This window comes from Erithacus rubecula (assembly GCF_903797595.1).
Source record: "Erithacus rubecula genome assembly, contig: SUPER_Z_unloc_5, whole genome shotgun sequence".
Taxonomy (NCBI): Eukaryota; Metazoa; Chordata; class Aves; order Passeriformes; family Muscicapidae; genus Erithacus; species Erithacus rubecula.
The window spans coordinates 2,711,172-2,737,786 of NW_027635819.1; the positions used below are offsets into that span (position 1 = coordinate 2,711,172).

General features: G+C 38.1%; 1 protein-coding gene across 1 annotated transcript in view; it reads left to right on the forward strand.

The window, feature by feature from the left end:
- The window catches only part of PGGT1B (protein geranylgeranyltransferase type I subunit beta), a 31,310-nt gene extending 5,043 nt beyond the window's left edge, over positions 1-26,267 (forward strand). Inside the window, 9 exon segments of the mRNA XM_079331564.1 lie at positions 53-171; positions 8,161-8,228; positions 13,310-13,461; positions 14,852-14,984; positions 19,761-19,806; positions 21,429-21,613; positions 21,938-22,046; positions 25,743-25,877; positions 25,880-26,267. Coding sequence (XP_079187690.1) covers positions 53-171; positions 8,161-8,228; positions 13,310-13,461; positions 14,852-14,984; positions 19,761-19,806; positions 21,429-21,613; positions 21,938-22,046; positions 25,743-25,877; positions 25,880-25,923 — 991 coding nt within the window. The 3' untranslated portion in view covers positions 25,924-26,267.
- The last annotated feature ends 348 nt before the right edge of the window (positions 26,268-26,615 follow it).

Sequence of the window (26,615 nt, forward strand, 5' to 3'; positions counted from 1 at the left end):
TTTCCCCATGATATTTATGGTGGGAAGTGTAAGTCTTATCTTTTTCTTTTAGGTTGACAATTGCATTTTTCGCACTCTCTGGTCTGGATATGTTGGATTCCTTAGATGTGGTGAACAAAGATGATATAATAGAATGGATTTATTCCCTGCAGGTCCTTCCCACAGAAGACAGTGAGTGAGTTTTTAGTTTTTTTTATTGATATTAACATTTTTGCTTTTGCTTTTTACTTGGGGAATAGTGGATGACTCTTGTTTTTATAAAATATAAGGTTGACCTTCCTGAAGTGCAGTCCTGATAATTTCAGGTAGTGATGTTGAGCAAATGCTGGATATAGATCCCTCATAAGTGATAAAGCTAGGAAGAGCAGAAATTAATTTGAAGATAAGTCAGTATAAAATAGTATAATAAAGTTGCACCTCTAGGTGTTTCAGAGGAATGTTTCACCTGGTTCTAAAAGAAATGCATATGTTGTGAAATTATTACAAGTCTAATAGTGATTTTATTGCCACTCCAATGTGAGAAGCTGTGATCATAGGTGTGATTATTTACAACAGCTTTTGGAGAATTTGAGGAGTAAGGGTAAGAAGCAAAAAGGATAAACACCGTCCCTGGCTGACGTTCTTTAGATCTGTGAAGGTTGAATTTTCCCAAAGTTTTGAGAAGGAGTAATGCTGCTGCTGAATCCTAGCTGTCCTCAGATTGAAAGGTGCATAGGAGAAAAGCTGGTGAGGGAACTGGCAGGAAATGTCCCTTTCCTGGTTGATTTGACAGAAGTTAGGGAGGTGCTGTTCCTGTGGGCTAGTTGGTGCTGGCAGTTTGTTGTGTGGCAGCCCAGGTGAATGGCTGGTAGCACTAGAGGGGATGGGGAGGAGGGAGGGATATGTGGGTGAGGCACTGCTGCTCTGTGACAGAAGGTGCTGGCACGTTAAATGTGGGCATAGCTCCAGGCTGCTGGAAAAGGCAGCTCCAGTTGCCTGTCTGTAAAGTCATGAACGTGTATTTTTGGATGGATGTAGAAAGAAAATTGTATGTTTCCTTCTATTATCTATTCTAAATATATACAACAAATTAGATTTCTAAAATCAGTTTTATGAAATAAGCACATGGAAGTCTGTTTACTTTTACAGGAATAAAAAAAAAAATCCTTTTTCTTACTCTGGACTTGGATTACATCAGATCCACCGCAGGAACTAGTTCTGATAGATTTTTTTTTTTCTTGTATTGTACTCCAGGATTGATTCTTGAAAATTAGGAGTTCAGGTTACATAAATATTCCCACATAGCTTTTCAATGATTAAAAGGTTCCTGTGCCTTACTGTTAAGAAATCTTTTCACAGTGTACATGCTTTGTTTCTAGGAGTTGCTCACTTTGTGACTTTTATCCCAGTCTTTAGGACTTAATTCCAGAAGAGCAGGGAAGTTTGCAAGAAGAGTGATTAGAACAGGCATTTCTGTTTGCTTGTTTGTCTTTGACAGTATACTGTAATTCTCTGGGGGTTCTACCTGGCCAGTGTTTAAAATATGGCCATTGTGTAGAGCCTCCTGGGGAGGGCAGTAAAAATCTCAGCATGCAGATGTGGAGATGTGCTCCTCTTTCTAGAGGAGTTTTGGGGAGGGCACCTTTGGCAGTCTGTGCTTTTCAAGTAATAAATCTCTGCTTTTCACTAGAAGAACAAGCATCCCTTCAGTCCTTTATTTTTGTATCATACTGTAATAACTCTTGTTCTTCTTGTGCTTTTGGTGATAACACTCCTCTTATCTGTTTGCTTGACCACTAAAACTTCAGTGTTATTTGTGTTTCGTCTTTGCTTTTTCTATTGGACAATAGAAAGTGCAAAATGTAAATGATGCTGGTTGCAACAGGTTGGATATTGAATGACTAAATGTGAAGAAGGGAACACCTACACTCTGGTAATGTCTGCTTTCAGTAAAGTGTATTGGCTCTCTGCTTTTTAATCCTGGGTGGGTGCAGTGCTTGTTTCTTGGCAGCCTCCCAGCAGCAGAGCTCCTACTCCCTCTTTCGGCCTCTTTGAAGAAGTAACTAAATTGTGGTAGGCTACAACACTGAAATTTTTGGTTTCAAAGTGCTTGTGCATCTCTAGTTAAAGACAAGATTGCAAGTTTGATGAATTGGAATCTGCCCTGGTTGAAAAAAATACAAAACACAAAACCAAAACTAGGAAACACAACATTTTACTTTTGAAGAAACATGCTATTGCAGAATGGTTTTTTTCGTGCATTCTGATAAATTTCTATTTCCATTTACTTTTTTAAGAATTTGAGAATTTATAATGAGGAATTCCACCAATCTAAAGTAACTGCATTGTCTTCAATAGAAGTCTTCACCAAGTTTGGCTCTGGGACTGAAAACCAATTTAAAAGCTTCATTTTAATGGAAATGTGTTTTTACAGAATCTTGGGGTTTGTTTGTGATTGCATCAATGGTTGAATTTCTCAAATTTGGTATCAGTCAAAAAGAGAATTCCTGTAATTCTTATTAGAAAAATAGATTTCTCTGCTTTTCACTTTTGTCCCTCCAGAGGTTCCTTTATGCACAGCACTTAACTTGAATTTTATTTAAAGCGATTTTTAAGGTGGCAAATTCAAATTGTTTTGAGAACTACTGCTACCTTTTTTTCAATGAATGGGAAACAGCAGTTGGTGCTCTGCAAACTTCATATCTGTTTATTTTTATCAATAACTGTTAACTGTAGGTGTACTGGCTGGGCTAGAATTAATTTTTTTCCTGGTAACCTCTAGTCTTCTGTGTTTTGAGCTGGTACTAGAAGAGTGTTTTAGTCTTGTAGCTATTGCAGAGCAGTGCCAGTCAAGGCTGGGTCTTCTTGCCTCCTCTGCACTCCCTTTCCCATGATAGATACAACAGGGGACCCAGCCAGGACAGCTGACCAAGGCTGACCTCAGGACTGACCACAGGCACACTCCACACCATCTGTGATAATTTCCAGCAATAAAACTTTGGAAAAGAAGGAGAAAGGGGGAAATATTTGTGGTTCTGGCATTTGTGTTCCTGAGTTACCCTTACACTTGCTGAGGCCCTGCTGTCAGGGAAGTGGTATATACCTGCCTGGCTGATGGGAAGTAGTAAATTAATTCCTACTTTGCTTTGCTGTGTGCCCACAACTTCTGCTTCACCTATCAATCTGTCTCTGTCTCACTCTCTGACTCTTCATCTCTCTGTTTCCTTGCCTCAGCTGCTGGTTGGAGTCAGCCCACTGCAGCAGAGTGTTACAGAACCTGCTAGAAAATTCAGAATTTGAGGGTTTAGACCACTTCTTAAATAAATTCTCCCTATACCCTGTGTCAGTTTTAAGTGATATGTTTGTATTTACTGGTATGTAATATATTGATGACCAATGATAGCTTCACTTCAGAGGTTTGTAGCCTTTGAAATTTTATGTGAAACTATAGCTCATTAATGCTTAACTGGTGAGATTTGAGATCTGCTGAGTAAGAAAGCAAACATGCTCTGTCAGCTTAATCAAAATGCACGTAAGGAAGCTGAAGATTAGGTTCTGTCAGGATAGACTGTATTCTTCTGTGTGTTTATTGTACCTGTGATAATGTCCTTTAGGTACCGTAATTTTAACTCAGATCTTCCAGAGACTTGTTCTAGTTTGGAGGGAATGGCATGTCATGTGTGCAAACTGACTGTCACACAGAAATACATTTTTAGGTGAATGCTTCCACTTACTGCTGCTTTCTGCTTGTTCAAAGGACTCCTGTCTTCTCTAACTAATGCTAAAAAGTTTGGCTTTATCTTGAATTGACTGTGGACATTGTTACCTTCCCTTCTAGTGAATGCTTAGCTTAGGCTACTTTGTGTTTTCTGTGTTCACAGCTAGTAGAGCTAACTGTTTCCTTTTAGAAAGAAGTTGAAATCTTAAGAAGTGGAGTTTTTTTTTCATTTTGAGGAGGGTAATGTTGCTTTACAAGCCTCAACCAGAAATGATAGCATTTTAAGACTAACACATTATTTTTTTAAGTGTTAGTGAAATTGAGAAAGGGTTGATAAGCACCCTCTTTTAACTAGTTGCTTGTTCTTAAGATCATTATCATGTCAGTGTTTTACTGGTTTTGTTCTCATGGTGCAGCTCCTTGACAGAATTCTAAGTTTATTTAAGCTACCTAAAGTGCAACTCGTAGCAATTTAAGAAATATGTATTCCAGTTTCTTGGAAGTCACATTCAGAGCCAGTTCAGCACTTTTACAATCGAGTGAATCCAGAGCTTTGTACCCAAGTAGTGTAATTGCACAGTGGAAGCATACTGCTTGGCCATATTCATCCACCATCCTCCCCCACCCACGGGAACAGTGGTATTTGTTTGACCCTGCTTGAGAGCTTGCTGAAGTGGCAGAAACACATGCATTTATTTATCTAATAGAAGGTTAGCTTTGTGTTGCATTGGTGAATTGTGTTGATTGAGAGTGCCAGTGCCAGTCCACTGAGGGAAGAAAATTGTCATTTTTGACAGCTGGATGCTTCACTAGCTTTACTATACCAATAAATGGAACCAAAAGGAACACTGGGATATACTTTATTTTTTGGTCCCCAAGACCCATGGATACCGGACTGAAAACCAGTATGCTACATGACAGACCTAGAACTTAGTTCTATCAAAGTCTAAATTTAGATCTGTCTTAATGATTCTTTCTTCTGATGTGGCAGTATTGAAAATAAAGTATAAAATGACATTGACTTTTTTGAAATCATTGATACATGTGTGCTTTCTGATCATGAGTTTCTTGAGCAAAAATACAAATTTTACCACAGCATAACTTCCTTTTATGGCTACATTTGAAGTATTTATCTGAATGTGTAATGGACTTCCATTTTAGATAATGCAACTTTGCATTTAGTGACATCCTCTAGTGCTTTGATTTACAAGAATAATTACAAGCTCTAGTTCAGTGAGAAGAGCTTAACCTTGTTTTTATCTGAATATACTGACTGAATCCGCCCATATTAAAGCTGTGATTTTTTAATATATTATAATATTTTAGTTATGTGTGTAAACTCCTGTAGTTAGCAAAAGGAGACAAGCCTGGCAGCCAGAGCAACACATGGATAATCTGAATGTGAAGTAGTGGTAAAGGTTTATCAGTCCTTCAGTGCAAGAGAAATCATAAAATATAAAAAACCAAAATCCCCTGTCTGTAACAAAAGAGCTCTTAGAATGAGCTGTCTTAGTATGAGCTATCATCATTTTATGCTCTTTTACATATATTAAGGACTTTCTGGCTTAAGGACACATAAGTAACATCTTTTTCTTCACAGAAAAGTTTCAGCTTTTGATTTAAACGTGAAGTCTTTTGGTTTTGGAAAAGTTTTCAGTTTTCTTTTCAAATGTGTCAGGCGTGCCTTTTCAGCTCTCAAACCACCACAAATAGTTGCGCAGCTGTTTATGAAACATTTGTTACTTTTTGCTGTGTCTTGAGCTGCTGCAGCAAGTGTCTGAGTAGGGGCGATGGTGGAAGTGAACAGCAGGTGGTACCATTTCACATGCACAGCAAGCTGCTGGAGCCCAGCTGGCCACACCAGCAGTTTTTTTCCCAAGGGATATATGCTGTGATCTCATCCTTTTAATTTGGGTCTATTGCATTTTTAATTCTATTTCTGATTCTGACCGCCCATTTTTAGTTCAGGGAAGTGAAGAGTTTGATTAGCTATGACATGAAAAAAGAAGTACAGTTACATTGCAATAAAAGAGTGAAGGCAGCTTTACAGAAGATGAAATTTCACATTGTAAAGTTTTTTTCATAAACTGAAAGGCAGTCATTTCCTGTAACTCACTTTTGGTTCTTACCTGGTTTTCAACTTGCATGTTCACAGGATGCTATAAAACCCATTTTGAGACACTGCCTCAGTGTTCCAGAGTCATGTGGTTAAAAACAAGCTTTTTTCACTTCCTGTTTTAATGCTTCCTTTATCAACTCAGAATTCTATTTTTCACTTCATGTACTGTGACTGGAGATTTAGCAACTCACTTCTAATACCAAAAGTCTAGGAAGTATCTATTGCAGGCACATTAATGCATTTGAGGACAGGATAAAATTCCCTGTAAAGTTTGCCCTAAAGGTTTCCCTAAAGAGCATGCTGGTCTTCTGTTTTTTCCTAGGAGCCAGTGTGTGGCTGGGGAGCGAGAGTGAGAAGTACTGACAAAAAGTGTCAAAATAAATTTTAAATTCATAGCAATATAGTTAAAAGTCTAACTTTAAATCTAAAATTAAAGTTTTAAAATTGCAAATACTGTTTTCTAGCTGGTAGAAGTTTAGTAGTACAAGAAAGGTTTTGAAATAGTACATGAAAATTAAACATCTGAAGGAAGTAATAGATCATGATTTCATTAATAAACTTTATTTTTAATCTATTTGTGTACAGCATCTGTGAATTTGGAAGGCGATCAAAGTGACCCTGTCAAAACTCACAAACTTGGGTTTCATGCTGCCATTTCTACCTTGATAATGAATTATAAACTACACTCCAAAAGGCAGTGGTGGGGATCAGTATTTCTGGGGTGAATCCTTCCACTTAGCAACTGTCAGCTGAGTTCTGTTCAGTTGCAGACCTCTTAATTGTAGCATATTTCCTTTGCAGCAGGCCAGAATAGCTGTGTTAGTAGCATAATAACTCTTTTTCTGGATGAAAGGTTTCCATCCCAGTATAATTTCAAAGTGAGTATTCTAATTTGCTTAAACACTTAGGACACAGATTCATTTTTACTGAGAATGAATGTGAAGGTGATTTTTTTCTTTTTTTCCCCAATGTCGCCTAGGAAATCTGGGATTTACTGGGCATGAATTATAGATCTTCTGTTACTGATTTGTTCACATTGTGTCATTTTTGAAATTGTGATGCTTTATTTGGGAATGTCCTTCAGGACTTTAGATTAGTCTTAAGGACTCATTTAATTATTTTCCTTTCTGGAGGCTGAGACAACATGAAGTGCAAGTTTTGACTCTGCAAGTGAACAGACAAATGTTCTCAGCTGAGAATTTTTACATTATGATAAAATAAAACTATTATTAATTTTTTCTTTCTGTTTCCTCTGTGTGGATCTGATTAGGGCACAGCAGCTTTAAAGCAGGCTGAAGTTACATTTGTTTTGTGTATAGAATCATCAAAAAGTGCTTTTGACTGAGCTGTGGAGGAAGTGAAGAATTGCAGGTGTTGTGCTCCATGTCAGTTAGATCCAAAGATTTATGTTGCAGAGAAACTTGCATACTTCAGGCCAACTTGAAATTCTTAAGCTAATAAAACCTTTCTAGTTTAGATTTTGTGTATGTACAGGGTATATTAAAATTAGAAGGTAATATGCTGCTAAATTACATTTGACCACATTGCATAGTGATGTTACTTAGAGCTTTCAGTTTTATAACTATTCATTCTTATTTATTCAGGTGCAGTTTTCCCTAATATCCATGAGGATTTTTAGCTTAAAGGCCGAATAACTTAAAAGAGGTGGAGAGAATTTAGGAATACCCAGGTGCTGTTTGTGGCATTCGTTAGGCTTTTAGTTTGAGACACTGAGTGAACAGCTGAGGTTTTGCCATGCAAAAGCAAGCTTGAGCCTTTGAAGCTTGGCAGTGTTTGGTTCACTCTTCTACGTGCTAAATGCTCGGGTGTTGTGACGTTTGGAACAAATTACACTGTATCGCTGAGAGAAATGTTAGATAGCTACAGTGTACTTAAAACTGAGAATTGTTTGTTCTTCTACATGTTGGGAAGTATCTTGAAACAGTTCTGTGCGGGAACAGATGGTATTCCAGAGAGGAATAAAAAAAATATGTTAACTCTGGCCATTTTCCCAGGGGAGCAGTCCTTTTCACTTTTTATTCTTGTGAGCGTGGAAGACAAGTCTGGTGATACAAATTGTATTTCCACCAAATTTAAAAAAAAAAAAAAGATGATTTGTGTTTTGTCACTACAGCAGTAAGTAAATTAAGTTTGCTAGTGGTTTTTCTTATTTTTTTGTTAATCAGAGAGATAACAAACTAAGGTTGGGAATTGAGAGACCTTACACTTTATTAAGGCTGTGAATAGTGTTGAACTAATGGGTCTTGATCTCATTAGAGAATTATGGTTTATAATTAATGTTTCAACAAAACAAATTAGTGAGTATTGTTTTAATCTTTTCCAGGATCAAACATGAATCGCTGTGGATTCAGAGGTTCTTCATATTTAGGGATGCCATTCAATCCCTCCAAGGTCAGTTAAGAATGTCTATGTGAAATGTTTTCAATTAGACAGTAAATGATCTTGTGTCTTTTTTATAATACTAACTACATAATTACAGAATGCCTAGAAGGCAGGGAATTTTTTTGCAGTTGATACTGAAATGTTTGCAGAACTTTTAAGAAACGTGCAAAAGAAACATATTATAATGATACCTAGAGCTTAAATTCTCACAACAGTGAAGAAACCGACATACAAATTGTAGCTTGTCTCAGTGTAGTCTCCTCCTTCTCTGGTCTTTACTAGCAGAGGAAAAGTTCTTCAGCTGAAGAATTGTCATGAGGTAAAGAAGGTCAGAATAGCTCTAATTAAGTGGTGCAGAACATGCTGTTCTTTGGTATGATAGAAAGGTTCAGGCTGCAAAGGGCCTTAAGATCATCTAGCTCCTATCCCCTTGCCACAGGCAGGGATGTCTTCCACTAGACCAGATTGCTCAGGACCTCATTCTGCCTGGCCTTGGATGCTTCCAGGAATGGGGATTCCACAGCTCTGGACAATCTGTTCCAATGCCTCGCCACCCTCACAGTAACGAATTTCTCCCTAATGCATTATCTAAAGCTGTCCTCTTTCAGTTCGAAGCCATTCCACTTGTCCTGCCACTGCATGCTCTGTTAAAAATGCTCTCCATCTTTCTTGTAGGGTCCCTTCAGGAACTGGAAGGCCAAAATTAGGTCAAGACAAAGCTTTCTCTTTTCCAGGATGACAAATCCCAGCTCTCATAGATTTTTCTTATAGTAGAGGTGCTCCAACCCTCTAATGTACTTAGTGGCTCCTCTGGATGTGTTCCAAGAGGCTCCCGTCCTTCCTGTGCTGAGGACTCCAGGGCTGGACACAGTATTCCACATGGGGTCTGACCAGAGGGGCAGAATCCCCTCCCTTCCCCTGCTGCCCATGCTGTTTGTATGCAGCCCAGGACACGCTTGGCTTTCTGGGCTGTGAGTGCTCATGGCTGAGTCATGTCCAGCCTCTCACCCACCAGGGCCCCCAAACCCTTTGCTTGTCAATGACTTCTCTTCTTCTCCCAGTCTGGGCTTGTCCTGACCTGAGTGTAATACTTTGCACTTGGTCTTATTAAATCTCATGAGGTTCTCATGACCCACTTCTGCAGCTTGTCCAGGTCCTTTGAGAATGGTGATTCCCATCTGATGCCAGAGTGTCTGGTGCCATGTAGTCCATCCCATTGTCAAAAATCCACCCAAAATCTTGGCAGTGACACCAGCCAAGGAGGCATGTATTAACAGACTGGGCCTGACTGTTTCTTCCAAAGTCAGTGTCTGCAGCTGCAACTCTTCCTGTGTTGAATCATGCATATTTGATTGCAGCTGATACCCACCTAGACTTAGGCTAGGCTCTGTTCATCCCTGTTTGTCATGACCATAAGAAAGTATGCTTTGAAGCCCAGTGAACTGAGGTTCAAGAGAGTCAAACTTTCACATGAAAATAAAATGACTTTAATAAAAGAAAGAAATGAGGTTATGCCCTCACAGATTTTTCATTCACTTCTCAGTATGATTTGATTCTTCACTCTCAAACACACAAAATTACTGTATTTCTTTCACAGTCCTTCCTGTGCACTGGCATCTCCTTTCCTTTTCCAGCTGTATCACATCTTTCCCAGCTCTACAGTACAGTGCTTTGGATCAGTGCATACTTTTGGAAACCTTTTTTAAAGTCCTCCCCAGTGTATAAAGCTAGAAGAGTTTATTCTGGGTATAGTTCTGGGATCTTGTAAAGGGCCATGAAGACAAAAATTCTGTAAGATTGGCAAAGCATTGTTTTCTGCTTCCAGCACTTTCTGATGTTTTAATTAAATCGTCTAGTTCCAATAGTAGATGCTCATACTGAAATATATTTACTGGAAATATATTGTAGTCCATTGGTATCTTAGAATGTGTTGGCTAATACACATATGAGATAAAGGGGATGGAATAATGTTACCTGTAGAAATTAACTACAAGGTCACTATCTTCAGAAAATTGTTTCCACATGGATGTGTTTATTCAGCATTGCAGTTCTTTTTTCATTGTGTCTGCTTTGAGAGGTTGCATCTGTTTGATTTATTGGCAAAGAAGGGTTTAAAGCATTTCCAGCACCGTTGCCTGAAATGTTCTGAAATAACTCAAAAAAAAAGACTTGGAAATTTACTGCTGTGACTCTGGGGTGTATTTGTGGACACATCATTTTTCTTTTTTTATTATTTAAAAGTGTTCTGTTAAATCTGCCTTGAAAAATATTTTTTGAAAAAGCCTTGGAAGCATTTTGGGTCTGCATTGACATTTGCTATCTATTACATGCCACAGCAGTGATTTCATTCTTGAATTCTAAGAAAGTGCCAAACCAGAGGTAGCCAAATCTATTCAGTCACTAGGGACCCTTTGAAATAATGGGAAAAAGCAAGGATTTTGTTAGATATCCAGCTTTACTAAATCTCTCAAGGAGAGGCCATTTGGGTTTGGTTTGGGAATTGTGGTGTTTGGGCTGTTGCCTTTGAGGTGTTTGACAGTAGTGTCTTTGCAGCTTTTTGGCTTAAAAGCAAAACTGAAACAAAAGCGTATCCACCAACTCACAGCACAGCCTTCATGAGCTGTAGCAGTCTCAACTATGAAGGAAGGCTGAGTGGCTCCTCTGTCCTCACATTTAAAGCAGGATTACTTTGAAAATTAGAAGATAATTATGTACTGAAACGGCTCCAGATTTTTTAGTCTCTCTGATTTGGTGTTATTGAAGAATGAACTAGCTTTTTAATTTAGGGGTGAACAGTCTCCTCCGTGTTTCAAATAGGCCTAGGTCTTTTCAGTATGTTTAAAGTGTTGTGAATCAGTTTTAGGGCTCGATTCAAAGCAAATATTTGCAACTTTTAGCTAAGATTTTGTTAATTGGCATATGCTTTCATTTGGAGGGGGAAAAAGATGTATTTTGTGTTCCTGACACAACATTTTATTTCCTCAAGGCTACAACACTAATACTGATGAAAAATGAATAATTAAAAATATTTTGCTGACTGAATCACAAAAAAGATAAAGAGAATATAAAAGTAAATGTAAGATAAAAATACATACTATAAAGACCCAGGTAAGCCTGGGCCAAAATATCTCTGTACTGCATATCTTTTTATTTTAAGCAAACATGTCAGTCTTATATTTTTAGGAGTCCTGTGCAACATATTCTACTGAAAAGTGTCTCTGCCTGTGGCAGGAGGGTTGCAACTAGATGACCTTAAGGTCCCTTCCACCCCCAGCCATTTTGTGGTTCCATGGAATGGCAAGGTCTTGCAGAATAGTTTTGAAATGAGTAAGGAGATTAGAGAAGCAGAGGCACTTTGAATTGGTGGCTAGATACTGCAATTACTGGCAATTACTGTGAATTCTACTCAAATTAGCTAAATCAGCTAAAATCATGTGCTTTCGATGAAGTTAAGTCATTAAATTCTGAAAAACACACCTCTACTGCTGAGTCTACCCTCTTTCAAGTGAAGACCCCACACAACTGAACACCTGCAAAATGTATTCTGAAATACATCAAAGCAGGTAAAAGATAGATTGTGCAATAGCTATTAGGTAGACATATAATTAGGAATTAGATAACTGCATTCTTAGGTATTTGGAAAGCATAATTATGCTTCTTGGCAGTAACCAGGTGTGTTGGCTTGGTGGACTTAGCACCCAGAACACAGCTCTGTGCAAAGGTATCAAAAACACAGCCCTGTGGTTTTGGCTCTGTGTTTGACACCCTGGGTGGAGGAACCCTCTCTTGGTACAACAGTGACAGGTGTGAGAAAACAGTTTTTTGAAAGTGGGACTGCACCAGTGCAAGTGCATGTTTGGTAGTAGTCTTTATTAGTGTTTGAAGAGCTCTTGCCAATGCTTCTGCAGCAGTTTCTTAGCTCTGCAGTGGTCAGTGGGAATTCTTGGTGACCATGATTTATGTTTTAATAGCTGTTCTAATTGATGTAGTAGGCAACACTGTCACATCACTGAGCCAAGTTTAAACGTTTGAAAGCTTGCCTCAACTTACATCTTTTAAGTGTTAATTTTTTTAAAGAAGGCTGAGATTGTGGAAAACACAATGGTAATGTCAGTGGAACAGAACTGTTTACTCCTTCTGTCAGATCCAAGTAAATCTGTTCCCTGTGGGACCTACAGACTAATTCTCACAAAAGGCAAAGTCAATAGAGGAGAGGCCATGGCCATACCCCCTTTGTTGTCTTCTCTGAGTATGTGTGCACCAGTGCATTAGCTCAGGTCAGTAGAGACCACTTTACAAAAGCAATTTGATGTGCCCTATATGTCTGTTTAATGTGCAGGGTAGGAGACAGTGATGGAGGCACTGGTAGTACAGTGATGGGAGTGGGAGCTATTTGAGATCTGTGCTGCCTCCTGAAGAGGGTACAGGACTGGAAATAAGGGAGAAAAGGTGCTTCTCAGTTGACATTTTATGATGCGAGTCCCTTTCAATTCAGGATATGCTATGTTTTTATGATAATTTGGTATATGAATATTTCATTTGAACTCATGATTATTATTTTAAAATAGAGGTGAAAACAGATAAGTGGCTAATTTTGTATTTCTTCAATTGACATTGTTAGTAATCTCTCACACTGCTTTCTACTTGTAGATCATTATGTTGTAAAATCTCTGCTGAGGGATCCTCCAGAGGTTTGGGTTTAAGAGTGCTTATCTAGCTGCCAGGAAACTAATGCCCAGTGGTGTGTCAGGACAAACTTCAGTACAGTTGAGGACATCCCATGTTTTTCCTTAACTATTTTGCAAATGAAGCTCTTTGCAAAGCTTTTTTCCAAAGCTTCCTACTGACCAAGTGTTTAGAAGAGCAGCAGGGTTATGCAGTAGCTTAGTTTGATGAGAGGAGCTGAGCAGAGTTTGATGAGGAAAGCTGTGCAGGATACCATCAGTTTAACTGTAGGTTAAACTTGTGTGAGTGAAGGGAAAAATAATTTTTTACCTCTTACGTTAATAAAAAACAACAGCAACAAAATATTGCTGTGGTGTAAGATCTTGTAACGTGTCAATATTTCTATTTTTTTTCCTCTTTTTTAGGGTCCAGGTGTATCTCATCCCTATGATAGTGGGCACATAGCAATGACTTACACAGGACTATCATGTCTGGTTATTCTTGGAGATGATTTAAGTCGGGTCAATAGGGATGCCATACTGGCAGGACTGAGAGCTCTCCAGCTGGAGGATGGAAGGTAAAACATACTTTATATGCTGCAACTCCCACAACCCACAGGTGAAATGAAACATAAGAAATGTTTTTTATAGAAGTAGCTATCTTTGTTCTGTTAGAAAATAGTTTGATTGGTAGTCATGTAAGTCATAGAACATATGCTGGCTTCTTGCAAGTAGTTTAGTCATCAGAGGATACTAACTAGCTCTTCAAACCAAATGAAGGCTTGCCAAGCAGCAAATCCTAGAAGAAACAATTAAAGGTTTGTTTGTTGCCTCAGGTAATTCAACCGTTTACCTATTTTTGTATATCGCAGAAGCATTTAGGTTGAAAATGACTCTTGAGATCATGAAATCCAACTCTTAACCCAGCACTAAACCATGTCCTTAAGTGCCACATCATGTCTTTAAAGTACCTGCAGGGATGGTGACTCCACCATTTCCCTGGACAGCCTGTTCCAGTGCTAGACAACCCTTCTGATGAAGAATTTTTTTCTAATACCAATCTGCACATCTCCTGGTGCAACTTGAGGCCATTTCCTCTGTCCTACCTGGGAGAGGAGACCAACCCCACCTTGCCATTTTTCAGGTAGTTGACTCCTCTCAGTGTTCTTTTCTCCAGGCTGAACACTACAAGCTCCCTCAGGTGCTCCTCATCAGATTTGTGCTCCAAACCCTTCTGCAGCTCCACTGCCCTTCCCTGGACAAGCTCCAGCACCTCAGTGGTTTTCCTTGTTGTGAGGGGCCCAAAATGGAACACAAAGCTTGAGGTGTGGCTTCACCACTGTCCAGTGCAGGGGAATGGTTACTGTCCTGGTTCTGCTGGCCACTTTCTGATACAAACATCCAAGTCAGGGCATCCATCATCATCCTGGGAATCTCTGAGAATGTGCCAAAATCACCCAGATGCAAAATTTTTAAAATGTTCATAGAGTTTAGTGAGATTGTTGCAATAATTAATGAAAAACTGATTCACCATTTGTATTAGAACTTCTAGTATTAGCATTTACCTTTTTATATACCAGGGAAACTAGTCCTCAAGTTGCAGTAAGGAAAGAAAGCCATGTGAGCTATTAAGAAGTCAAATCATTCTACCCAAAAGAGGAAATATGATAAGTCATGTATCTGTATATAGAGTTATAGGTGAAAGACTCTTAAACATAAACATCTTGAAATAAATAAACACCAGTGTCATTATATTGCTGGAAATAGTTACTCAGGCTCCTAAATTTTTATAGTTCCATGCATTTTCCTTGGCTTAGAATTGCATCTTCTAAAAAGAAAATCTACTATAGCTTTGGGTTATATTTATGAGACTACTGTAAACTGATCTGTGCAATTCCTTGAACTGCATTTTATATTTTCTTGTGTAACAGGCGAAATAGTGTCTAAAGACAGAAATGTTTCTTTCAGTTTCTGTGCAGTGCTGGAAGGAAGTGAGAATGATATGAGGTTTGTGTACTGTGCTTCCTGTATCTGCTACATGCTTGATAACTGGTCAGGCATGGATATGAAGAAAGCAATAGACTACATTAGAAGAAGTATGGTGAGTGTTCACAAAATGTTACTTCTTACTGTGCTTTAAGGCTATAGCTTTTTCTCTTAACTAAAACTGTGGCTAAAAAAATCTTTGTACAAAATGTATTACAGTAATTTCTTTTTCTCTTCCTGCTCTATCGAGTTGAGAATTACAAAGTACATTGGTTTTTTGCATTTGTATTTTCATTAAAATGTGTCTGCTAGCAAGATAATTTTATTTGGTCTGTTTGTTCATTGCAAATTAAATTAAAAGCCCTCTTTATTTAAAATAGTTAAGCAATTGAAAGCAAGTTTTTAAAAACTGAGGTATGATATTTGCATAAATTAAGAAAAGTGCATAAAGCACTTTTGAAAAGTGTGCCAGTAAGATCCTCATATTTCATTGAGCTGTAGCACCACTTTTTAAATGATACACAGATTCAAATAAACTAATTGATATCAGTTCATGCTGAAGTGTTTCCAGCCATGCACTTCATAATTTATTTATTAGATACTGTGTCTGTGCAAGTTGCCTTCATATTTGATCTGAGTAAAGGAGCTTCTCATTTTTTTTCATGTTGTTTTATTAGTTTAATTGAGTTACATTTTCAAAGATTGAAACACAATTTTTTAAGGAAGCTGAGCAAGATTGAAAATTGCAGTTCCCTGAGTAAACACAGATTAAACTCTTGTGGTCCACAAAGAAGACTCAAATTTATGATGACACACAACTTCTGTTGTAAGTGAGCATTTTCAGTACTTGCTGCCAGCAGCAAGATTGTAAAATTTATGTGAGATAAACAAATTTTTAAAAAGACTTCAAAATCTCCTTCAGACCAAACTGTTTTTAGTTGTTATTTTTAAAGAAGGTAGTTGGATGTCTTAATATTTCTTGCTGTACACCTCAGGAAGCTTTCTGGCACACTGCCATAGTCCTGGACAGACTGAGATGATCCAGGTCAGGGCTCAGTCATACAAGGATATAGACCTGCAGTCTGGTCACACCCTAGTAGCACCTTTTATCCCATTTTCCCCTTTGTTTGCCCATACTTGTTCTTCCCCAGTCTGATTTGGTATTTCTGTTTCTTACCATTGGCTCTTTCCCTAGCCATGTTATGCTCACCCCTGCCCTGCATTCTCCAGAAAACCGTCCATGATAAGGAGGTTTCTCTACAGTCCTGGAATCTTCCTCCCCTGTAAGAGCCCTTCTCCCTCAGTTGGTGGCTCACCTTAGTTAGCATGGGTTCTCAGCATGAGAATATCCCTGCTGAATCCTCTCAGTGGGTTTCACCCAAGGACAGTGGTTTATCCATCTTGCACAGTCTGAGGGAGGAGCTTAGGCAGAGTGCTTGCTCTTACTGATTAGGTTGGAAGCATTGTTTTCCTCTGATCCTTTCTAGGCCTTAATGTTTACTGAGATCAGTCTTTAGTCAAATAGATTAGCAGAGATACAATAGGAGAATCAAATGTTTAAAAAGAGTAGAAAACAAAGCACAAGAGCAAAGTCCTTGTAGTTCTGTACATCACATTGTCTGTTAGTTAACCTTGTGAAAGTTTGAGTGCAGTTTTGGTCCCAAGGGAAATGGTGGAACTAGGGAGGGGACAAAGAAAGTTTGGTTGAACTGTGAAAAGTATGAATCAGCTTGTGTAAAAGGAGTATTTATTATACTAGGAGTCTTTATTCTGGAAACGAGATTGTTAAGTAGAGTGTGAAAGAGATATATGAAGTAACAGGTAGCACTGAAAAAATAAAGGGAGTGAGAAGCAACATTTTCTTTCTAAGACACAACAGACAGCATCAGATGAGGCCATTAATAGAGTAGGCAAGTGGATATTTTTTTGAAAGTTTAGACCTTTGAAGTATACCAGAGATTTACAGTGTAGTGTGATCTTGAACCAAATTTATACTTTGCTTATAGAATTTAGCATTAATTGTTGCACATGCAAATTCCATGTTCCTACTGGAAAAAGCAATATAATTAAAAAAAAAAAAAAAAGAACATGGCAAGACATCTTAGAAAGTTCAGTTCACCAGTAAAATAGTACTGAGTCTTGGCCTGGTCAAAGTTCAGAAGACACTGTGGCTTATCACAAAGATTGTGTCTTTTCCTAGCTAGGTCAGAGAGTAAATTAAGGAGATCCTATAAGTAATTCTGGAGGCAGCAGTGATCCTGGTGTGTGGAAATGTGCAGCAGGGCATGCCGTATTTTTGTGCAGGTTTACTGTGAATTGGTCGATTAGCTATACACTGTTCAGTAGGACTTCTTTAAACCACTGATGTTCTGTGAATTCACTGCAGAGTGGTATGCATGTGTACACTAGTTCTGTGTTTTCTGGGTTTGCACTCCTTGGTCCACCAGTATTTCAGTGAATTAACTCAGTTGCAAGGTGTCTTGACAATTCTAGGAAAAGACACAAAACCTTTGCAACCTGCTTGGTCACATTTAGAGCTGCATATGTGCCTGAAGAAGTCTCAGACATTCAGGGACTAGCCCATTGTGAGGATTGTTTCACAGCAGTGCTTGTTCCTTCCTTTCATTCATTCATCTCTTTCCACCACTTTCCTTGAGATGTATTTCTGTTCAATTACCTGTCACAAGAGTCCTTAGAAGTGTGTCTCATAGATAAATACAATGAGTGTGGAATGTGGCATCCAAGAATATTTTAGCTTGATTTCTCTCATTAAGATTTTATAGATGGTGCTAAAACTTAACTATAAAATGGAACAATTTAAATTCTGTTTGAGATTATTTCATAAGTAGCTATACAATTAATGTAGCTACTTATTGTAAGTGCTTATTCCCATTCTGCTACGTCACCTCCTTCTGACACTTTTTTTAGTTATAGGACAAAACAGATTGCATTGCTCAGCACTAACTGCTTTGACAGAAAAGTGTGGTTTTGATTCAGTGTTGTATGTCACACATTTGCACCAAGATGAAGCACATGACAATTAACAGAACTTTTCAGTTTTTCAAAGTGGCATGGACTTGAATGCAACTGATCTAGAGTAATATGACTGATTAAATATAATACTCTTTGTCATAAGCTTGTGAGTTTTTTAGCTTATTCTTTGGAATTTGTTTCCTTTAGTGATGCATTGTAAGAATTGTGACGTACGATTCAATACAACTGAGTGAGGAAGTGCATTTGTGTAATTAGGCCTGTCAAGAACTGAAGAAGATTGGAACATTAACAATGTTTAAAATGTTAAAAAGAGTTGAATCTGTATACAGAATAGATAGCCTTCTTGTTGTCATTCAACTGAAAAAGTGTTTATACAATGCTGATCACAAAAATAATTCTGGACCAGTGTTGTTGTCAATAGAATAGTCAGATTCCAACGCACAATTTTTACCAGTGTAGGTTGATTCTTGTCTTTCACATTCAGAACTCAGATATATCACTAATCAAAAGACAGCAGACATTAGGATGCTGAGATTTTGAATGACTTCCAGAGACTCAAAAACACTGCTCTTTGGAGCAATGCTTGTTTTTTCAAGGAGAGATATTGCAGGAAGCTTTAAAAATACCATCTGATTCTTCTAGTATAGTCTTCTTCAAATGCAGTTGTATTGGTTTATTAATATAATAAAGCTGGTTGTAGAACTTGTAGGTTTCAAAGTGAAGATTTTACCCAACTGGATTTACACGTTTCCTGAGGATAGTATTTAATTATGCAATTGTCATGTTGCAGTAATCAAGAGCTCCTTTTGCACACAATTTCTTGAGTCTTTTCAAAAGATGAAAGAAATAATAGTCTTCCTTATCTCTTTAGGACACACAGGTCCCCAAAGAACAGCTGCTGTCTGTAAATAAATAGGCATCAGTTAGCCAAGGGTCAGCTATTATGCAGTCCAACATAGTAGTGTCTGGGATGCACACTTAACAGCTTTTCTCCAGAGCTCATTACTTTGTCATACATAAAGCAAGCCACCTCCTCTTTAAATTGCTGTTTGTAGAGTTAATTAGCTTTGCCAGCATAGCTTTGCTAATCAGCTTGCCTTTTCTTAGCAGTTATTGTGACTGTGGAGTGTGGTAGCACATTTGTATTGCATTCTCAAAAGGCAGTGAAAAAGTAAGAGTTCACACTGTGTGCTTTAACATTCAGAAGTTCATAGAGATTACTGAAATTTACTGCTTCAAACTTGAGAAATCAAGCTGCAGCTTGAAGTGTATGTATATTAGTCTTTTTAGTTGTTTCAGCTTGCAGGAACAACTCAAAACCAGGAATACAGTTTTAATGTAGCTTCTGTGTCTTCTTCTGTTTACGTTTTTCTTCTCAATGTCAACTTTAAAAGCAGATGTAGAAAATAATCTGAGGTAATTTCTAAAAATATTATAGTCCTATAGCCATTCCTTGGTTAGCACTATGGGAGTCATTAGTGTTTTCAAAGTGTCCTGTATCTACTAGCCACTGTTTTAGAGAAAACATGAGAAATTCACAGTTATCACCTGGAGAATATTTAATTTTGTTTTGTTTTGACTACATATCTATGTTTTTCGTTTTATACCTGCATTACATGCTTTTTTCTTCGTGGCAAAGATATGCTTACTCTTTTTCAGGTTCCTAGCATATGTCACAACTAAAATTAATTCTATAAAAGTCATAAAAACTGTCTGCATTGAAACACGTCTGATTTGTTATCTCTGTTGTGCCAAGAACTTTCGAAGGTTCAGAATTTAATCAGGTTAAATTGTGGTAATGATCTGATGATAATTTTGCTGGTGAACTAAGAAATTGCAATGTCTGTCAAAGTGCTGTGGTTATAAAGTAACTGCTTTGTGGGTTTTTTTCCTTCAGTCGTATGATAATGGCCTGGCGCAGGGAGCTGGACTGGAATCTCATGGTAAGAGAGTCAAAGTGTTCTACACCTTTCAGAGTGATACTGAAAATGCTTTAGGAGGTGCAGGGTATGCCATACCTTTCCTTCTTTTCTGATTTTGAGGAAGTGGTGTGGGAAGGAGCAAGTCCAAAACATGCCTTCAAATACCACTTCTTCCTTTAAATCTAGCTTAGTATCTGAACAGACAGGCTCTTAATCACCTCCATTAATCTTACCTCATGAGTGTTTTGTTGGAAGGTGTTGCTTGTAGGTTCTCAGCTGTTGCTGACAGAGCAAACTTTTTCCTCACATGTTATTGTTACTCTGAGGATTTTTATCTGCAAGAGATTTTGTGCAATGTAACTGATTTCCAAGTTCAACAGCTTTGGTAAAACCTAGAAACATTTCCTCTAGTAAATACAGCATCTCTTACGGGTTCAAATCTTGAAGCAAGAATTGGTAGATCTGAAGATAGGAATCCCCAAGAGATTGCTGTTTTTAAGCAAAATGTTCTATGCCATGTGAAAGTAGCAGTGATAGAGGAGCTTTTGACTGGTATTAAATCTAGTGCTGTGGTCTGTTTGCCAAGGTGGTGATTAGTCAAAAGTTGGACTTGATGATCTTGGAGGTCTTTTCCAATCAAAATGATTCTATAATCCTATCAAATGTTTGCTATCATTATCCTTAGTATTGAGTTTTGATAGGATTTTGTCTATTTCGTTCTTGCTGGATCAATAGAGCTGAAAAATTTAAATTATACCCCTAGGTATAATAACAATTGGTTAACTAACTTTCTGTGGAATATTAGTGATAATGAAGAACAGTACTGCATTTCAGTATCAGAGTGAAAATAATCTTACAGCTCCTGGGGTCTTCCAGCACCAGGATATTGTAAAGAACTTTGGGGCCTGAATCACCTGTCAGCAGCATGTTTATGGTCTTTCCCAGCCTCTTATTTTATCATATCAGGTATTAGACTCAAAATAAACTTTGATGGGCTTTAAAAAGGGATGTCAGGGCTACACATAGAACATGAGTTTATCTTTTTTACCAGTTTCCTTGACAGCAAAAAAATCCTTAGAAACACAATTTATATATATTACAGCCATTAGAGTCCAATAGTCTTTTTCAGTGAGCTGCTTTTTTTTTTTTTTTAAATAATTTTAGTTTGAAATTTTTCTCTTTTTCTGCTCACCAGACACTTCTGTCTGTTTATATCCTCTGGGGAATTGTGTCTGAGGCTGGCTTTGGCATCTCTGCTTCAGTCTGATTGCTGGAATTCCAATAGATTTCCTTTTTAAGTTACAAATGAAGAAACATTTCTGTTGCAATTCCATTTACTTATTTCTGGACTGCTGTATAATATAAGTTGTGCAGCATTGAGAGAAAAAACAGCTTTAGGAAAATGAGCTAGTTTATTTCTGCAAGAGCTGGTTTGAGGGTTTTTTCTCCCCCCTTTGGCATACCTGCTGAACTAGAGTTTTCTTACTTATTTGGATTTTAGACTTAATAAAATTAATTTCTTTGTACTTTTAGAAGTCCATTGATTTAATTGCTAATAACTTACTCAAAGTTTTGACTGAGATCATACAGGCTTCAGAAAATCTGTGTATCAAAGCACTGCAAACCCTACTCTCCCTTCACAGGTGGCTCTACATTTTGTGGTATTGCATCACTGTGTTTGATGGGCAAACTGGAGGAAGTTTTTTCAGAAAAGGAACTGAACAGAATTAGAAGATGGTGTATAATGAGGCAGCAGAATGGCTACCATGGACGACCCAACAAACCTGTGGACACTTGCTATTCCTTTTGGGTGGGAGCAACATTGAAGGTAGTGTACAGAACAGCTATAGGGGTAGTTATTGGCTTGTTTTGATTTTTTTAAACACCATTTTCTTTGCTTGAAAGAGTTAGGTATTTGATTATTATATTTGTTGCAATAAGCATCAATGCCTATAAATGTCTTTTATCTTGCAAAATATGCAGGAAATGGAGGTTTACTACATTATTGGTATCTGTGATGTCACTTCTTATCTGCCCATCTTTCAATAGGCACTATATTCTACTGTTAAAAATATACTAAAACTTAGTTAAAGACTTAGTGTTAAAAGTATACTAAGACTTTTATTACTGTTACAATCTAATTTCTTTCCAGCTCTTGAACATATTCCAATATACAAATTTTGAGAAAAACCGAAATTACATCCTGTCAACTCAAGACCGCCTTGTTGGTGGATTTGCCAAGTGGCCAGACAGCCATCCAGGTAAAATAACTTCTCAAAATTGCAGTGAGTGTGTTCTAAGTAAGAAATACATTCCAACAGTCAGACATCTGAGAGATGCAAGGGAAACCGTAACCTTAAAAAAAAAAAAAAACAAAAGAAAAGATAAACCCTGAAAATGTAATAAGGTTTTCATTCTTGAAGTAGAAAGAGGGAGATTAAGTTTTTCCTTGTTTAGTCACAGAGGAAGTGAGCTGTTGTGGTTTATATTACTGTTGAAAGAATATCACTATCTGTTTAATGTGTTTAACTAATCTGCTTAAAGGGAGTATTGTGTTGTAGATATCTCTGTAAATTAAGTTTAATACGCCAAAACATTTGTTTCTTTAGGAAATTAATAATTTAAGCTTATTCAGTAGGGATTGATGTATGTAAAAACAGTCAAAGTTTGCACAATTATATAGTATGATTTACAGATTGTGGTCCAACGAATATGTCTGAAAGCTAGTTACTATGCTTTAGGAGGTAGATAATTTGATGCTAAAATCTTTTCATTTTAAAAGTTGTTAAAATTCAACTAAGGTGTTGCGAACTTGCGAAAACAAAGCTTGTGCCAGTAGTGTTTGCCCATGGCATTTTGTACAGGGAAGATAAACAGTCCTTTAAACTGGCCGAATACGATAAAAATTTAGTCATAATAAAGGAACAGTCTGTTTAGAATCTGTGCCCTGATATTTAATCCTTTCATAATTTCATTTTGACTAACAGTTCAGAATTTTTCAAGGTGAACCCACACTGAAAATATAGTTCTTGTGATAGATTTGCTTCTGCCTCTTCCCTGAAAAACAGTTTAGGATTCCTGAGGAATTTAGATGTATTTACTCCTATATCATATAGATTAAACAGTATAATTTGGAGCGAGTATTTTAGTTTACATTAATGAAACATTTACCTTGTGAGTCAGAAATTTAAAAAGTCTGTTTCAAATACCCATCAGATGCAAAGTGCCTTAACCTGTCTTAAAGTTAATTTCCTTTTTGACAAAGTTGCCCCCCCAGTAGACCAAGGGAAGCCAGTTGATGTAATTTAAGACTTTGAATACTGTTCCTTCCAGGATGCTTCTGGACAAACTACCCAGTACGTGGCTAGGTAAACACATCGTGGGATGGGGCAGCAACTAGTGCATGCATTGGGCAAAAAGGGTTATAGACCATGGGGTGACATCAGACTGGGGGACACTAGAGGGGACAGGTCCTGTGCTCTTCAACATCTTCATTAATGACTTGGATGCAGGACTGAAAGGAAGACTAAGTGAGTTCACAAACAATTTGGGAGTAGCTGTTGCCTCCCTTGGGGGCAAAGGAGTCTTGCAGGGAGACCTTGGCATATTAAGAGTGATGGGCAATCATCAACCATATGAAGTTCAACAGGGGCAAGTGCTGCATTTATGGATAGACTGGGAAACAGGAGGCTGGAGAGCACTGCTGCAGAAAGGGCCCTGGGAGTCCTGGTTGATGGCAAATTGAATATAAGCCAGCAATGTCCTGGCAGGCAGGAGGGTCACCCCTGTCCTGGGGAGCATCAGGCACAGCATCAGAGCCGGGCAAGTGAGGGGATTGTACTGCTCTGCTCTGAGCTGGGGCAGCCTCACCTCCAGTGCTGGGGCAGCTCTGGGGCCACAACACACCAAAGACATTGAGCTGTGAGAGTGTCCAAAGGAGCCATGAGGGGGTGAAGGGTTTGCAGGGGAAGCTGTGAGGAGTGGCTGAGGGCACTTGAACTCTGCTCTGTGGTGACAGGGACAGGACATGAGACAGCCTGAAGTTGCATCAGGGGAGGTTTAGGTTGGATATTAGGGAAAAGTTTTTCACCCAGAAAACCGAGAGTGTTTGGTCATTGGAACAGGCTCCTCAGGGAAGTGGTCACAGCAGTAGCCTGAGAGAGTTCAAGAAGTTTTTGGCAATGCTCTCAGACACATGGAATGACTCTTGGGGTATCCTATGCAGAGCCAGGAGTCATACTTTGATCTCTTTTGGGGTCCTTCCAACTCAGGGTATTTTATTATTCTATGATTCTGTCTTTTAGCACAGTTGTGACTGAGATAAGATTTAAAAGAGTCAAGACAAATAATTATTTTTCTTTGTTGTATGTGTGCATATTTGTGTATTTTCTAGGCTTACTGTAGCATTTTTTTTCATTAGGTGGTTGGTGGCATAAGTCTGTGGTCATGTTTTGAAGAAAAAAGTAAAAAAATTAGTGCAGGTCTGATATGAAGAAAGACTGTAAATACAACATTGCAAAGACTACTTCTGAAGAGTTGTATTTTCATTATTATAGATACGCAGCTGAGCTTCCTGCAAGCTCAGTCTCACATCTGAAAGACAAACTTTCTTTTGATCCTATCTACACTAGAAAGATTCCTAAGACTTAATCAGAATTAGATTTTAACTTCTATAACTCCTGCTTTATAAAACGTCTGTTTAAATTTGGGGACTTAAGCAGTTGTTGCTGTGCAATAATGTTTTTAGGAAGACTAGAAGAAATTTCAGAAGACAGTCTACTGCTTGTGATAGTCTATGTGTTATATGGACTTGCAATATCAACAAGTAACTCTTTCCAGCTGATTATTCAGGAAAATACTATTTTATAGTCTTGCTGTGTTCCCATGCTAACTGACATCAAAACCTTGTTGGTTGTGAAGGCCACTAGCATTATTTAACACAGAACTGATAGGACAAGAAAAAACAGCCTCAGGTTATACCAGAGGAGGTGTAGATTGGATAGTAGGAAAAATTTCTTCAAGAGAAGGGTTGTAAAACATTGGAAGAGCCTACTCTAGGCAGTGTTTCAGTGACCATCCCTGGAGATGTGCTATGATACATGATATGATATGATTATACGATATATGATATGATACAATATTTAGGGACATGGTTTAGTGGTGATCTTGGTAATGTTAGGTTAAAGATTGGTCTCTGATCTTAGAGGTCTTTCCCAGCCTAAATACTTCTGTGATCAATTTAGTGAGATACTAAATTACTGACACCTCCACAGAGTGCTGTGTCTTGTGATTTTCCATGGGGCACGTGAAATTCCCATTGTCTTTCGATCTTTCACCTGTGATTTCATGGGGAGATGATCTAATCTGACTGCTTGCTGCTACGCAGAGGAGAAGCTGTAACCCTGGTTTAAGGTGGACATCAGGAGCAGCATGGAACAGGAAAGTAAGAGTATCCCTTAGAGTATTGTGCAGGCAGTCATCTCTTGATCAAGCTGCATTAATTCCTATCCTTATGTAATCTCTCAGGAAAAAAGGAAGATAGGAACAGTAATGGCTTCTTCAGTTTCTCTAAGTCTTCTGGTTGGCAGCTGTTGGCACTAATTTTGTTGTTTCAGTAGTTAGGTGATCATAAAGTAACCAGCCAAGAAATGCTTGCAAGAAAAAAAATTTTCTTTCTGGACCGGTTATTGTCAGATACTTACATCCTTTTTCTTTGTGGCTGTGGCACTTATCAAAAATAAAGTAATGCACAAGTCATTATAAAAGACATCTGGACTTTAGTTCATGCTGGTAGCTTTGGGCAGAAATGTTTTCTTTCCATCAAAACACAAGTTTAAATACAGCACCCAATTATTTGTTTTCCTTGGCTGTAATTACTCAGAAGTGTTTGAATATGGGAGCACTAGGCTGTTACAGCCTGAAATAATTTTGTTTTTCCTTTTCTGTCCTTTTTTCAGATGCTTTACATGCCTATTTTGGGATCTGTGGTCTGTCATTAATTGGAGAATCTGGTATTTGCAAAGTTCATCCCGCCCTGAATGTAAGCACAAGAGCATCAGAGCGTCTTCACCACCTTCATCAGATCTGGAAAACACGGACTTTAAACAGCGTTCAGATGGCACACACCTCTCTACATGACTGATTTAGACTTGAATTTAGTTCTGGTAGCATAATTGTAGCCCAGGGTTAAAAGCCATGCATAACCAATGTGCTCTTTTAAGTGCTGGAGTCATACAATCAGATCTGTGTTGCTGGCATCACTTTGATGTAGGGAGTTGCCTTCAGCAGGTTATTCTGCATTGTGAAAAGGGGAATATTTTGTTTATATAGAAGTTTGTCACCGCAGACTGTAAATGGCTTTTCAGATGGCTTTACTTCTAAGAAATCCCTTGAGGCATTTAAACTTAATTTCAATTTTATTTTTTTAGATTTGTGCATACTGTGTCAAACTATATAATGGGGAGTATTTTCAAAATTGTTTACATATCTGTCCTAGTTTGAAGGACAGGTGTCTGCCAGTAAAGGCAGAAGTTTCCCTTTGAAACAGAGACTTTAATTCCACTCCCCCCAAGTATTATAATTGTTTGAATCAAGGACTCTGAGGCAGAGATAAGGGGGTAGGAATAACAGCTCTTTTACTAATATATTTAACCATTCAAGCAGAAACAACAGCAGTTGTTAAAATTGCTAACAGAACAGAATAGATAACTTGGTGTCAGTCCCTTTAGATGCAAGCACGCTGTCTCTGTGCTTAGTCCCAGTCCGGATCTGCCAGGGGCAGGCAGGAACGGAGGCAGGAGGGAGAGGGGCAGCAGCGGCCACGCCGGTCC